This window comes from Nerophis ophidion, linkage group LG01 (assembly GCF_033978795.1).
Source record: "Nerophis ophidion isolate RoL-2023_Sa linkage group LG01, RoL_Noph_v1.0, whole genome shotgun sequence".
In the NCBI taxonomy this organism is placed as follows: domain Eukaryota; kingdom Metazoa; phylum Chordata; class Actinopteri; order Syngnathiformes; family Syngnathidae; genus Nerophis; species Nerophis ophidion.
In genome coordinates, this window is record NC_084611.1 from 5,484,477 (window position 1) to 5,499,013 (window position 14,537).

At 43.1% G+C, this 14,537-nt stretch overlaps 3 protein-coding genes across 5 annotated transcripts in view; all 3 read right to left on the reverse strand.

The window, feature by feature from the left end:
- Positions 1-14,537, reverse strand: part of LOC133553184 (zinc finger protein OZF-like) — an 839,429-nt gene that overhangs the window by 150,333 nt on the left and 674,559 nt on the right. The window lies entirely within an intron of this gene.
- The window catches only part of LOC133543914 (gastrula zinc finger protein XlCGF57.1-like), a 148,755-nt gene that overhangs the window by 46,519 nt on the left and 87,699 nt on the right, over positions 1-14,537 (reverse strand). The gene's annotated exons all lie outside the window — the stretch shown is intronic.
- LOC133554787 (gastrula zinc finger protein XlCGF8.2DB-like) lies at positions 748-11,583 on the reverse strand. 2 transcript variants are annotated; one of them, XM_061903985.1, is made up of 2 exons: positions 10,428-10,732; positions 748-2,282 (listed from the first exon to the last, which is right to left on the reverse strand). In XM_061903985.1, the coding sequence occupies exons 1-2, from the start codon at positions 10,522-10,524 to the stop codon at positions 1,213-1,215; spliced, it is 1,167 nt and encodes a 388-aa protein (XP_061759969.1). In that variant the 5' UTR covers positions 10,525-10,732; the 3' UTR covers positions 748-1,212. The 2 variants fall into 2 exon arrangements, with proteins under 2 accessions (XP_061759969.1, XP_061760054.1); XM_061904070.1 differs by lacking the exon at positions 748-2,282 and adding an exon at positions 5,808-6,702 and having other exon boundaries at positions 10,428-11,583.

Consider the following 14,537-nt stretch of genomic DNA (forward strand, 5'->3'; position numbering starts at 1 on the left):
GAATTGCACTGAGTGGAGGGGATCACCACTCCAAGATGGCGGCCGCGCGTCTCGTCAGCGCCAGTGGGCAGTAGCGCTCCATGCTGCGTACCCTTAGAACATGTCTATGTTCACTGTGTGTCAATGAATAATGTCCGTGTTCGTACGTATGACGCCCCTGGTTTACAGAGATAGCTTTTGCTACAAACTCTGAAAATAAAGGGTTTACCTCCTGTGCGTTCTCAGAGGGTAAAACTATTTTTCCCTTTTAGCATAGCTTTTAACATTGAAGTGTATTTCTGGTTTTGTCACCCCCCCCCCTCTTCCCCGGGCAGAAGGGCAACACAACAGTGCAACGGGATCAAAAGAGACGCCGGACATGCTTTGCCGAGCAAAAAGTTGTTTTATTACAAGCGAGCATCATTATACAGGTCTGCAGTACCTGGAGGAGCTGAGTCAAAAATGAAGGACTCCTAACTTGGAGGAGCCGGAACCACCTACTTATATTCCTCCTTTCTCTGTCTGGGTGTGTGTTGATTCAGTAAGAGTTCAACCAGACCATGTGAGGATATGTTCATATGTAAGTGACCGGAAAACAACCTCTATATGTTGTAACTTAGAAGATAGACAGAGTTGTCACGCAAATTTCTTCTCCCTACAAACCCCCCCCCCCCCCCCCCCCCCCATTTACTACAGACATTTTGTTAACGCTATATTATAAAAAAAAATTAAAAAACAATTTACAAACACAAGCTATGGGATGACATAAGAGGAAACGTGACCCCGGAAGTAAATGTGTCATCCCATAGCATGTGTTTGTAAATTGATTTTTTAAATTTTTTTTATAATATAGCGTTAACAAAACGTCTGTATTAATCATGACCCCGAAAGGGGGTGGGGGGGTTGTATGGGGGAAGAAATTTGGCTTGACAGAGTCTCTCCTCCAGGATGGAGCTATCACTTTTACATTACGAAGTCTGAATTTATTTCCTCTTTTCGTGAGAGACTTACCCCAGTCTATGTGCGAATTTCCAACTAAGGCTACTTAAATTATTATGGACTCAACCATTATTTACTTGAACCTGGGGGTTTACTTTATCCAAGTTGAATATAAACATTCACCATATCTTGAACATAATATGAGACAAGTAATTCACTACAACACAAACTGGACATATTTGTTATTGTCTTGCATCTTTCTTAAACAATGTGCGAAACACTTACATGTTTTTGTCAAGGTGTGTGTTTCAATGTGTGTTGGCTCATACCCCGCCTGGAAAAAAAGCTTTTGCCACAAACTGAACAAGTAAAGGGTTTTTCTCCGGTGTGTCTTCTCAGGTGCCCTGTGAGATGAGTCTTGAGAGAAAAGTTTTTCCCACAAATTAAACATTTGAATGGTTTTTCTCCAGTGTGCGTTCTCATGTGTCCGGTCAAATTTTCCTTGCGAGAAAAACTTTTCCCACAAACGGAGCAATTACATGTTTTTTCCCCCGTGTGTGTACTCATGTGTGCAGTCAAATGTTGTTTACGGGCAAAGTTTTTACCACAAACATAACAATCAAACGGTTTTTCTCCTGTGTGTGTTCTCATGTGTGCTGTCAAACTGCTCCTAAGAGAACATCTTTCACCGCAAACTGAACACATAAACGGTTTTTCCCCTGTGTGCGTTCTCATGTGCACAGTTAAATGGGCACTTTGGGAAAACATTTGACCACAAATTGAACATTTAAATGGTTTCTCCCCCGTGTGCGTTCTCATGTGCACTGTCAAATCGGCTTTTTGAGAAATATTCTTACCACAAACTGAACATGTAAATGGTTTCTCGCCTGTGTGCGTTCTCATGTGTCGAGTCAAATCAATTTTACGACTTAATCCTTTACCACAAACTGAACAACCAAATGGGTATTCTCCCGTGTGGCTTCTCATGTGTACAGTCAAACTGTTCTTTTGAGTAAAGCTTTTACCACAAACTGAGCAGCTGAAACATTTTGTACCACACTTCTTTTTCGAGCACCCTGAGTTTTTGTTAGTCCTCATATCACCTTCACAGTCTGTGTCGCTGCTCAAATGTTCGTCTTCAGCCTCACTATCTGACAGTGGAGCTAAGAGGTTGTCTGGTTGTGGTTTCTCTTCATCATCTTCAGTCTTCACAGAGACAACAGTCAGTGGCAACTTGGTGAGATCAGCGTCCTCCGTTATCCATAATTCCTCCTCCTCCTTTTTAATGTGGGGGGCACACAGAGGTTTTTGCTTCAGAGTGGAGCCCCCGTGTTTATCTGAATGGCCAATCATCTGCTGGACGTCTGCAGGACACCAACAACACAAACACACTTTAGTTCAGGCTTGATCCATGAAATGTTTCTCTTTAAACTCGCTACACACTTTCTTCTATGTACTGCATGTGTGTGTGTGTAGTGTTTCATGGACATGGATTGATGTTTACGTGACTTGTCTTACAAGTGAAGCTTGGGGATGAACAATTAAATTCCTACTGAAATGAGATATTTTTATTTAAAGGGGGATAGCAGGTCCATTCTATGTGTCATACCTGATCATTTTGCGATATTGCCATATTTTTGCTGAAATGATTTAGTAGAGAACATCCACAATAATTTTTGCAACTTTTGGTCGCTAATAAAAAAGCCTTGCCTGTACCGGAAGTAGCAGACGATGTGGGCGTGATGTCACGGGTTGTGGAGCTCCTCACATCCTCACATTGTTTTTAATCATGGCCACCAACAGCGAGAGCAATTCAGACCGAGAAAGTGACGATTTCCCCATTAATTTGAGCGAGGATGAAATATTTGTGGATGAGGAAAGTTAGAGTGAAGGACTAGAAAAAAAAAAGGCGAGGGCAATGGGAGTGATTCAGAGGTTGTTAGAGCCATATGCACTTTCTGTCTGTCAAATTCATGACGTCACTAAAAGGGTTGGCTCCAAGGCCAAGTGCCTGTCTATTTAGGGAGGAGTCAGGATCTTGCTCAGGTGTTGCTGAGTAGAGGCACAACAGTTTTTGACTTAAGTGTAGCGGTAAAGTCCTATACTATTAATGCTACTGGTTGCCAAGTGCCTGTCTATTTAGGGAGGAGTCAGGCACTTGGCCTTGGAGCCAACCCTTTTAGTGACGTCATGAATTTGACAGACAGAAAGTGTATATGGCTCTAACATATGTTATTAGACACATTTACTTGGATAATTCTGGAAAATCCCTTATCTGCTTATTGTGTTACTAGTGTTTTAGTGGGATTATATGGTATCTGAAAGTCGGAGGGGTGTGGCCACGGGTGTGGTGACCGCCAGTGTCTCTGAGGGAAGCCACGTTTCTCGACGAGGCGAAACTAAGGCAGCCGCCGGGGCCAGACTGAGCTTTTTTACCCCCCTCCTCCGCGGTGGAAGCATCCCACGTTTGAAGGAGGCCGGTCGAAGGAGGCAAGAGAGTCCACAGCTGCCTCTTTGACAGCTGCACCAGGAACGACGCAAGCTATCCGCTCATGTCTACGGTAAGAGCCGACTTATTACCACAATTTTCTCACCGAAAACCTGCCGTTTGACATGTGGTCGGGAACCATGTTTGCTTGACCGCTCTGTTTCATATTAAAGCTTCACCGTCATCTTTAGGGAATGTAAACAAAGAAACACCGGCTGTGTTTGTGTTGCTAAAGGCTGCTGCAATACACCGCTTCCCATCTACAGCTTTCTTCTTTGACGTCTCCATTATTAATTGAGCAAATTGCAAAAGATTCAGCAACACAGATGTCCAGAATACTGTGGAATTATGCGATTAAAGCAGACGACTTTTAACTGTGCTCAGTGCTGGAAGAAAATGTCCGCTACTATCCGTGACGTCACAAACACGCGTCATCATACGCATCATCATTCCGCGACGTTTTCAACAGGAAACTTTGCGGGAAATTTAAAATTGCAATTCAGTAAACTAAAGCGGCCGTATTGGCATGTGTTGCAATGTTAATATTTCATCATTGATATATAAACTATCAGACTGTGTGGTCGCTAGTAGTGGCTTTCAGTAGGCCTTTAATTGAATTTTGATTTCTATTGTGGCTTCTTACGATCATAAAAACAGTTTAAATAAGTAAAAAGCAACGCCCATGCAAATTCCCGAGCTTGTAACAGTGAAAGGGATGAGCGAGGGTATGAGTGGAAAAAAAAAAAAGGACCATGTCGACCAGAAATTTGGGATCTGTCACTCGGCCCGGGCTTTGGTCCAAAGAAAAGAAAAGTGTGGTTAGGATTTGCTCTAACAAGCGTGGAAAAAAAGTTAAGCTACGCCAGGGGTGCCTAGGGCTGGGCGATACGGCCTTTTTTTAGCATCTCGATATTTTTAGGCCATATCACGATACACCATATATATCTGAATATTTTGCCTTAGACTTGAATGAACACTTGATGCATATAATCACAGCAGTATGATGATTCTGTGTCTACATTAAAACATTCTTCTTCATACTGCTTTCATATATGCTACTTTTATACTTTCATGCAGAGAGGGAAACCACAACTAAAAGTGTATTTATTAAACAATTATTAAGCAGTGGCACAAAAATTCATGTCATTTCCAAACCAGAAAGTGCAAGATTGTCCGAGACATTTTAAAACAAGCTATGAGTGCATGATGTCACTAGGATGACATATCCAAACAACATTAAAGTGCACTTTTTGTACAGAACGCCACTACAATAGTTAAAAACAAATAAAGTGCACTTTTGTGCATGATGTCACACAAGATTTTTCAATAACTGTCAAATAAAAATGAGCTGCATAATAGGAAATCAAATCGCTATGTGGTTGGTTACGGCGGACGTTATCTACTTATGTTCTTCACTATTTTTTTCATATAGATTAGATTAGATAGTACTTTATTTATTCCTTCAGGAAAATTAAAATTTTCAGCACAATCCCATTCAAGATCAGACAAACATTACAGGGAGACAGAACAGGATCGCTGACGGGTCTGCCGGCCTCTAGCGCTCCTTACAAAAAAGGTAAGATACAGGTAAACAAGTGGGGGGGGGGGGGGGGGGAATAGGAGAAAAAAATAGAAGATTAAAATAAAATTAAATAAAATAAAAATCGATCTAAGCCTGGGCTCCTGGAGAGGTGTTGATGTGGAAACAGTTGCCTCGGCATTTTGTGTGTGGCATGGAATGGAAATGTTGACATGCAGAGTAAGCACTCTTCGTTCTCTAGCAGGTGACTTTTCAAATGATGCTACAAATTAGCAGTAATGCTACTTTTTGTAACGACGCCTTTGCCCCACACTTGACAAATTACGGTTGTCCGTTGGACATATTCCCACCTCCTGCTGTTTTCCATGGGAATTAATTATCCCTTCGTTTGTTACGAGATTCGCACCTTCTTTCTCTTGTGTTACCAATCGCACCACAGCTACCGCTACCCATGTCGCTACCTCTCTGCTCCGCGAGGGCGAATACGTGTGTGACGTATGTAAGAAGGTGCGCTTGCTGTCTGTGAGAAGGAGAGACTGAAAAGAGTGAGAAGAGCCTGCAATGTAATGCCCGCAGCTAAAAGCAACTGCGTGAGAACGTATACTCCAATATCACCATATAGTCATTTTCTGTATCGCAGAGACAAACCTGCGATATATCCAGTATATCAATATATCACCCAGCCATAATCAGAATCAGAATCATTTTTTATTTGTCCGTTCCAACATGTACAAGACACATCAGAACTGAAATTACATTTTTGGCACAGTCCCGCTAAGAGCAAACATACATCACAGGGGGGGGGGGGGACAAGACGAGACCGCCGACGGATCAGCCGGTTACAGCGCTCCTTACAAAGATAAGAAAAGGGTGACATTAGGAAAGGGGGGGAGTAAAAAAATATCAGTCCAAGGCTAGACCCTCAGCAGAGGTCTAGTCTGAGTCCAAGGAAAAAACCTCACATAGCATGGCACACATTAAACATACATATATCACACCAACTTGCAACGGAGGGAGGGGTGGGTTTGCGCAGGCCCGCTGTTCGCTCTGTAGCGCCGCTCAGCCATTCCACAACCCCAGAGGAGATAAGCGTTGGTGAGGGTGTTGATTTAAGGGTCGGGGTCATGTGTGTGTGCGTATATGCCCGATTAACTCGGGAGAGGTGAAGTGTTTTTGTATGGCTGAGGCTGATAAAGTTCGGCTACAGATGTTGTTGACAAAAAGGAAGGTCAAAAGCGTCTATCTTTGAGGAGTCTTCGGGAGATTTTCTTCAGAACAGCCTGCTCCCTGCCAAGGCCATTCAGGGAGTCCAAATCGTAGATAAAAAGTTGAAGACAAAATATTGACTTGTCTTCTCTGCTTTTCCATGCTGGACCTCTTTTAGTCCCAATTAATTATTCCTTCTCTGCAAACTTTTCCAAGATGAGATCCATTTTGCGATTCAACTCAGAATTCGCACAAGTCTGTGTTCCCACAGCCCGACACAATCCTTCCATTGCGTTGAACAGCCGTTGGGCCCCTTGAGTGGCTGCCATCGTCTTCCGAATTTGTCGATAGACCAGAGCAATGCCCAGCCCGACCAGCAAGTGCCCCGTGATCACAGCTCCAAATAGGTCGATGTCTACGACGTCCTCGATGGAAAGAGCTGAGAGGCACATGATCCTCCATGAGTTCCAGGAGTCCCTCACGTAACCCGCAGCGATGGTTCCATCAGGGCAGCCTGGCTCCCCCCAACCTCTTTTTCTTGTCGAAAAGACTGTGTGAATAGCGTCAAGAGTCCAGCTGATGATATTCATATTGAAATTTGGATTAGAGGACAGCGCAAAGAAAGAGGCTTTTAAAAAGTTCAGACAAGGACAAAGACAAAGAGAGCAAGCAGGGAAGGAGGGAACGGAGAATGCGACCACCCTCACCAGAGGCGAGGATGAAAATAATATACTCTGATGATGAACTTGTCTGATGACTGCATTATGCTGGATTGATTAACGTGGACCCCGACTTAAACAAGTTGAAAAACTTATTGGGGTGTTACCATTTAGTGGTCAATTGTACGGAATATGTACTGTACTGTGCAATCTACTAATAAAAGTCTCAATCAATCAATCAATCAATTCCACAAACTATCATTCTAAAACAGGGGTCAGGAACCTTTTTGGCTGAGAGAGCCCTGAAAGCCAAATATTTAAAAATGCATATTCCGTGAGAGCCATATCATATTTTTTTAACACTGAATAGAATAGAATAGAATACAATACAAGAGAATAGAATAGACTTTATTGTCATTATATTTGCATATGACAAGATTAAAGACTCCAACTTTAGGTGCGGTTGTGGGAACAAATATGGGGTAGAATAAATAACACAAGGTAATAAAGGAAAAACTAACAATTGAAATAAACAGACTACTATCTATTACAAAGTGAAGTGAATTATATTTATATAGCGCTTTTCTCTAGTGACTCAAAGCGCTTTACATAGTGAAACCCAATATCTAAGTTACATTTAAACCAGTGTGGGTGACACTGGGAGCAGGTGGGTAAAGTGTCTTGCCCAAGGACACAACGGCAGCGACTAGGATGGCGGTAGCGGGAATCGAACCTGCAACCCTCAAGTTGCTGGCACGGCCACTCTACCAACCGAGCCATACCGCCCATAACAAGCAATCCTGTACAATATAAAAATCACTATAAAATACAAAATACTGTACAATATACAGACCAAGACAAGAGTACTGAAGTAATAATACAACTAAATGTGAGCATTTTTTAAGTAAGACCAACATTTTTAGAGGATAATAAGTCTCTAATTCTTTTTTTGATAACATTGTTATTGCTTGAACCAGTGCGGTAGAAAACGGACGGAGGGATTAAAATGCATGAGAATGTTTTATATTTTTTGAACGTTATTTTCAACATCGTGATTACCAGCGGAATTATTAATTACTTATCGTGTTAAGCAACGTCAGCTAAGATTTATCTGAGAGCCAGATGCAGTCATCAAAAGAGCCACATCTGGCTCGAGAGCCATAGGTTCCCTACCCCTGTTCTAAAATATAATTTATCAATCAATCAATCAATGTTTATTTATATAGCCCCAAATCACAAATGTCTCAAAGGACTGTACAAATCATTACGACTACAACATCCTCGGAAGAACCCACAAAAGGGCAAGGAAAACTCACACCCAGTGGGCAGGGAGAATTCACATCCAGTGGGACGCCAGTGACAATGCTGACTATGAGAAACCTTGGAGAGGACCTCAGATGTGGGCAACCCCCCCCCTCTAGGGGACCGAAAGCAATGGATGTCGAGCGGGTCTAACATGATACTGTGAAAGTTCAATCCATAGTGGCTCCAAGACAGCAGCGAGAGTCCCGTCCACAGGAAACCATCTCAAGCGGATCAGCAGCGTAGAGATGTCCCCAACCGATACAGGCGAGCGGTCCATCCTGGGTCCCGACGAGCGGTCCATCCTGGGTCTCGACTCTGGACAGCCAGTACTTCATCCATGGTCATCGGACCGGACCCCCTCCACAAGGGAGGGGGGGACATAGGAGAAAGAAAAGAAGCGGCAGATCAACTGGTCTAAAAAGGAGGTCTATTTAAAGGCTAGAGTATACAGATGAGTTTTAAGGTGAGACTTAAATGCTTTTTATCACGGGTATATCGTTATAAAAAGGGTAAGGGTAGGACAGATTTTGCCGAGAAGCCAACTTATGAGCTGTGACATTTGTGGAGAACTTCCAAATGATTCTTGTTGTTTATGAGCTGCAGTCCTCTGCAGGTTGATGTAGACATGTGGTCCAGTCTTCTCTTCACACACTGCACATCTCTTACTCTTCCACAACATCTCTTCTTCCCCAACATTACTCATTTTGCTCTTCCACTTTCTTCATTTGCCTTTTGCATTCTTTCATCTCCTCTGATGCAAACTCCACTGTGTCAGGCTTAGACTGTGGATGTTTGTGCTTCCTCGATGCAAGGATGATGTGGGACTAGTCAGGCATGAATGTAAGTACATGATTTATTCAATAAACAAACAAACTACAAAAAGGCAAAACCGAGGACGCGCTCTGTGGCGGATAACAATCTATACTGTACTTAAAATAAAACAGCACAATGGCATGACTGTATACAAACAAAACAAAACTAGCACAATGGCATAAATACAAAAAAAAAAAAACTTACACGGCATGGGACTGTGGACGAGGACGTGAAGGTTTGAACAGCATGGGTAGGGTGCGTGCGAGTGTGAAAAGATCCCAGGGCGAAGACAAGAAAAAGAGTGACTTAAATAGCTATGATCATTAGTGAAAACAGGTGTGAGGCTGAGAACAGGGACGTGACAGGTGAAAACTCATGAGTTGACATGGAAACAAACAAAACCAGGAAGTGCAAAACGTGACTGAACGTCCAAAAACTAAACATCCATCCATCCATCCATCATCTTCCGCTTATCCGAGGTCGGGTCGCGGGGGCAGCAGCCTAAGCAGGGAAGCCCAGACTTCCCTATCTCCAGCCGCTTCGTCTAGCTCTTCCCGGGGGATCCCGAGGCGTTCCCAGGCCAGCCGGGAGACATAGTCTTCCCAACGTGTCCTGGGTCTTCCCCGTGGCCTCCTACCAGCTGGACGTGCCCTAAACACCTCCCTAGGGAGGCGTTCGGGTGGCATCCTGACCAGATGCCCGAACCACCTCATCTGGCTCCTCTCGATGTGGAGGAGCAGCGGCTTTACTTTGAGTTCCTCCCGGATGGCAGAGCTTCTCACCCTATCTCTAAGGGAGAGACCCAAACTCATTTGGGCCGCTTGTACCCGTGATCTTATCCTTTCGGTCATGACCCAAAGCTCATGACCATAGGTGAGGATGGGAACGTAGACCGACCGGTAAATTGAGAGCTTTGCCTTCCGACTCAGCTCCTTCTTCACCACAACAGATCGATACAACGTCCACATTACCGAAGACGCCGCACCGATCCGCCTGTCGATCTCACGATCCACTCTTCCCCCACTCATGAACAAGACTCCTAGGTACTTGAACTCCTCCACTTGGGGCAGGGTCTCCTCCCCAACCCGGAGATGGCACTCCACCCTTTTCCGGGCGAGAACCATGGACTCGGACTTGGAGGTGCTGATTCTCATTCCGGTCGCTTCTCACTCGGCTGCGAACCGATCCAGTGAGAGCTGAAGATCCCGGCCAGATGAAGCCATCAGGACCACATCATCTGCAAAAAGCAGAGACCTAATCCCGTGGCCACCAAACCGGAACCCCTCAACGCCTTGACTGCGCCTAGAAATTCTCTCCATAAAAGTTATGAAAACTAAACATAGCATGACCAAAACATAACTTACAGGCGTGACACACTTCAAGCTAACAATCATGACGCCTCTTTCTTTACATGATTGAAAAGTCGGCTAATCGCTCATCGACGCTCTTTTCAGGGCATGAAAACTATTTAAAATGAGAAAAAATGTACCACACTCACCCTCATCCGCAATTGTCGTCTTTATCCCGGTTGGTGATTCTCTTTCACTTTCTCTTTGACATGACGTCGCCATCTTAGCATAGCAGTAGTCGTCCATCTTCTATCACGTCTTCAATCTTCACTTCAGCTCACACTCCGTCGCTCCCAGCCCAACTTTCGTTTAATCTGCTCTCGGAGAAGGCGAGTCTTTGTGAATCTATGAAACGGTTTGATCGTAAAATGGAAACAATCTTCAGGGAGCCATAGAACGTTAATCCGCCATCTTGGTCGTCAACTCAATCTTCCTCCTCCTTCTTTTGTTTTTATGGCGGTTGGCAAGCAACCTTCTGGTGCGCATTACCGCCACCTACTGTAATGGAGTGTGGACCGAGGTGGATCCCTACTTTATATTCTTTTATTTAACCCAGTGTTTTTTAAATATGTGTATATTGCTTTTCTGAATGCAATCCTAATATATCTCCCACTTCTAACCTAATATTTTCTTTTGCTAACTTATTTTCCAGTATTTCTCTTTCTCTATTGTATTTCCTACATTGTATTAAAACATGGTCAACATTCTATATTTGATGGCAAAAATCACACAGCCCTGTAGTATGTTTTCCTGTTAATTTTAGTGAACTATTTAGATATGTATGTCCTAATCTCATTCTAGTAATAATGTCTTCTTCTTTCCTATTTCTACCCCCTCCTCTCATGACACCTACTCTCCTCTGGACTTTGTAAAACTCTCTACCTTTTGTTTCCTTATTCCAATTATCCTGCCACTTTTTATTGTGTTCTATCTTAATTATGCTCTTCACTTCTTCTTTATCAATCAATCAATCAATGTTTATTTATATAGCCCCAAATCACAAATGTCTCAAAGGACTGCACAAATCATTACGACTACAACATCCTCGGAAGAACCCACAAAAGGGCAAGGAAAACTCACACCCAGTGGGCAGGGAGAATTCACATTCAGTGGGACGCCAGTGACAATGCTGACTATGAGAAACCTTGGAGAGGACCTCAAATGTGGGCAACCCCCCCCCTCTAGGGGACCGAAAGCAATGGATGTCGAGCGGGTCTAACATGATACTGTGAAAGTTCAATCCATAGTGGCTCCAAGACAGCAGTGAGAGTCCCGTCCACAGGAAACCATCTCAAGCGGATCAGCAGCTTAGAGATGTCCCCAACCGATACAGGCGAGCAATCCATCCTGGGTCCCGACGAGCGGTCCATCCTGGGTCTCGACTCTGGACAGTCAGTACTTCATCCATGGTCATCGGACCGGACCCCCTCCACAAGGGAGGGGGGGACATAGGAGAAAGAAAAGAAGCGGCAGATCAACTGGTCTAAAAAGGAGGTCTATTTAAAGGCTAGAGTATACAGATGAGTTTTAAGATGAGACTTTACTGTGCTTAATCTCCATGTTTACTTCTGTTTTAGTGCTTGCTTGTTTTGCGTATCTATCAGCTAACTCATTTCCCTCAACTCCTACATGAGCAGGAACCCAGAGAAATGTTACCACACCTCCCGCTTTATTTATCCTGTAGATTGCCTGAACTATTTCATAAACCATATCTAGTCTTGTGTCTGATGTTATATTTTTTCAATCAATCAATCAATCAATGTTTACTTATATAGCCCTAAATCACTAGTGTCTCAAAGGGCTGCACAAACCACTACGACATCCTCGGGCAAGGAAAACTCACACCCAGTGGGACATCGGTGACAATAATGACTATGAGAACGTGATACTGTGATACTGATGACTATGAGAACATATGAGAACATATGAGAACATGATACTGTGAAAGATCAATCCATAATGGATCCAACACAGTCGCGAGAGTCCAGTCCAAAGCGGATCCAACACAGCAGCGAGAGTCCCGTTCACAGCGGAGCCAGCAGGAAACCATCCCAAGCGCAGGCTGATCAGCAGCGCAGAGATGTCCCCAGCCGATACACAGGCGAGCAGTACATGGCCACCGGATCGGACCGGACTCCCTCCACAAAGGAGAGTGGGACATAGAAGAAAAAGAAAAGAAACGGCAGATCAACTGGTCTAAAAAGGGAGTCTATTTAAAGGCTAGAGTATTTTTATGCTCATCAATGCACTGCTGGAGTCCGAGCACACGACTGCTTTCCTTGCTTTGTTTTCCTCCATCCAGTTAACTGCCATATAAATTGCTACCAATTCCCCCATAAAAACAGATAGTTTATCACTGATTCTTTTATTTAACACTATATTTCTTTGTGGGATAACTACAGCAGCTCCTACTTTACTATTTATAGTTTTTGATGCATCTGTGAATATCATAATAATATCAAAAACATTTCCTCAATCCAATGTTCTATCTGGTAACGATTTAAACTCAATCTTTATCACGCATGCGCCACAAATCAGCCACTTCCGTGTTTACAGCGGTTTAAAAAAAACAAAATAAAAGGCATCTTACTAATTAATATACTAAACATACAAAACATACGTTTCGCAAAAGTATTTACTTATAACATAAAGTAGTCGTAAAATACACTTTAAAATACGTTTGATTGATTGATTGATACTTTTATTAGTAGATTGCACAGTACAGTACATATTCCGTACAATTGACCACTAAATGGTAACACCCCAATAAGTTTTTTAACTTGTTTAAGTCGGGGTCCACGCTAATCAATTCATGATCAAACAATGTTTATCGATCAACCATGAATTGATTAACGTGGACCTACTTAAAGGCCTACTGAAATGAGATGTTCTTATTTAAACGGGGATAGCAAGTACATTCTATGTGTCATACTTGATCATTTCGCGATATTGCCATATTTTTGCTGAAAGGATTTAGTAGAGAACATCGATGAGAAAGTTTGCAACTTTTGGTCGCTAACAGAAAAGCCCTGCCTTTACCGGAAGTCGCAGACGATCACGTCACCCGTTGATGGCTCCTCAAATCCTCACGTTATTTTTAATGGGAGCCTCCAACAAAAAGAGCTATTTGGACTGAGAAAACGACAATTTCCCCATTAATTTGAGCGAGGATAAAGATTCGTGTTTGAGGATATTGATAGTGAGGGACTAGAAAAAAATAAAATATAGTTTAAAAAAAAAGGCGATTGCATTGGGACGGATTCAGATGTTTTTAGACACATTTACTAGGATAATTCTAGGAAATCCCTTATTTTACTATTGTGTTGCTAGTGTTTTAGATTAGATTAGATTAGATTAGATAGTACTTTATTTATTCCATCAGGAGAGTTCCTTCAGGAAAATTACAATTTTCAGCACAATCCCATTCAAGATCAGACAAACATTACAGGGAGACAGAACAGGATCGCTGACGGGTCTGCCGGCTTCCAGCGCCCCTTACAAAAAAGACAAAAAAGATGACATACAGGTAAACAAGGCGGAGAGAGAAAAAAAAATAGAAGATTAAAATAAAATTAAAAAAATCGGTCTTAGCCTGGGCCCTGGAGTGGGGGTGCAGACTGAGGCCAAGGGAAAAAAACAACAACTCATAGCCATAGTACACATCCCTCTTCCATGTGTGTAAGAGGGAAACATCAAACATCAAAGAACACAGAGGACATTAAAGACATTAAAGCAGCAGATACAACCAGACACTTCTACATACAGCTATGAATAAAAAGTAAAAGAAACATATACACTGTGGTGGCCTCTGCGGTGTTAGTGAGTTAAATAGTACCTGATAGTCGGAAGGGTGTATCCACGGGTGTCTTGAGGCCAGTGTCTGATGGAGGTCGACGGCAGCTGTACGGACGGCACAAGCTCCGCTCATAACTACGGTAAGAGCAAACTTATTACCACAATGTTCTCACCGAAAACTGCCGGTTGACATGTGGTCGGGATCCATGTTCGCTGGACCGCTCTGATCCATAGTAAAGCTTCACCACCGGGAATTTTAAACAAGGAATCACCGTGTGTTTGTGTGGCTAAACGCTAAAGCTTCCCACCTCCATCTTTCTTCTTTGACGTCTCCATTGTTAATTGAACAAATTGCAAAAGATTCAGCAACACAGATGTCCAGAATACTGTGAAATTACGCGGTTAAAGCAGATGACTTTTAGCTGTGTGTGTGTGCAGCGCTAATATTTCCTAACAGTCCGTGG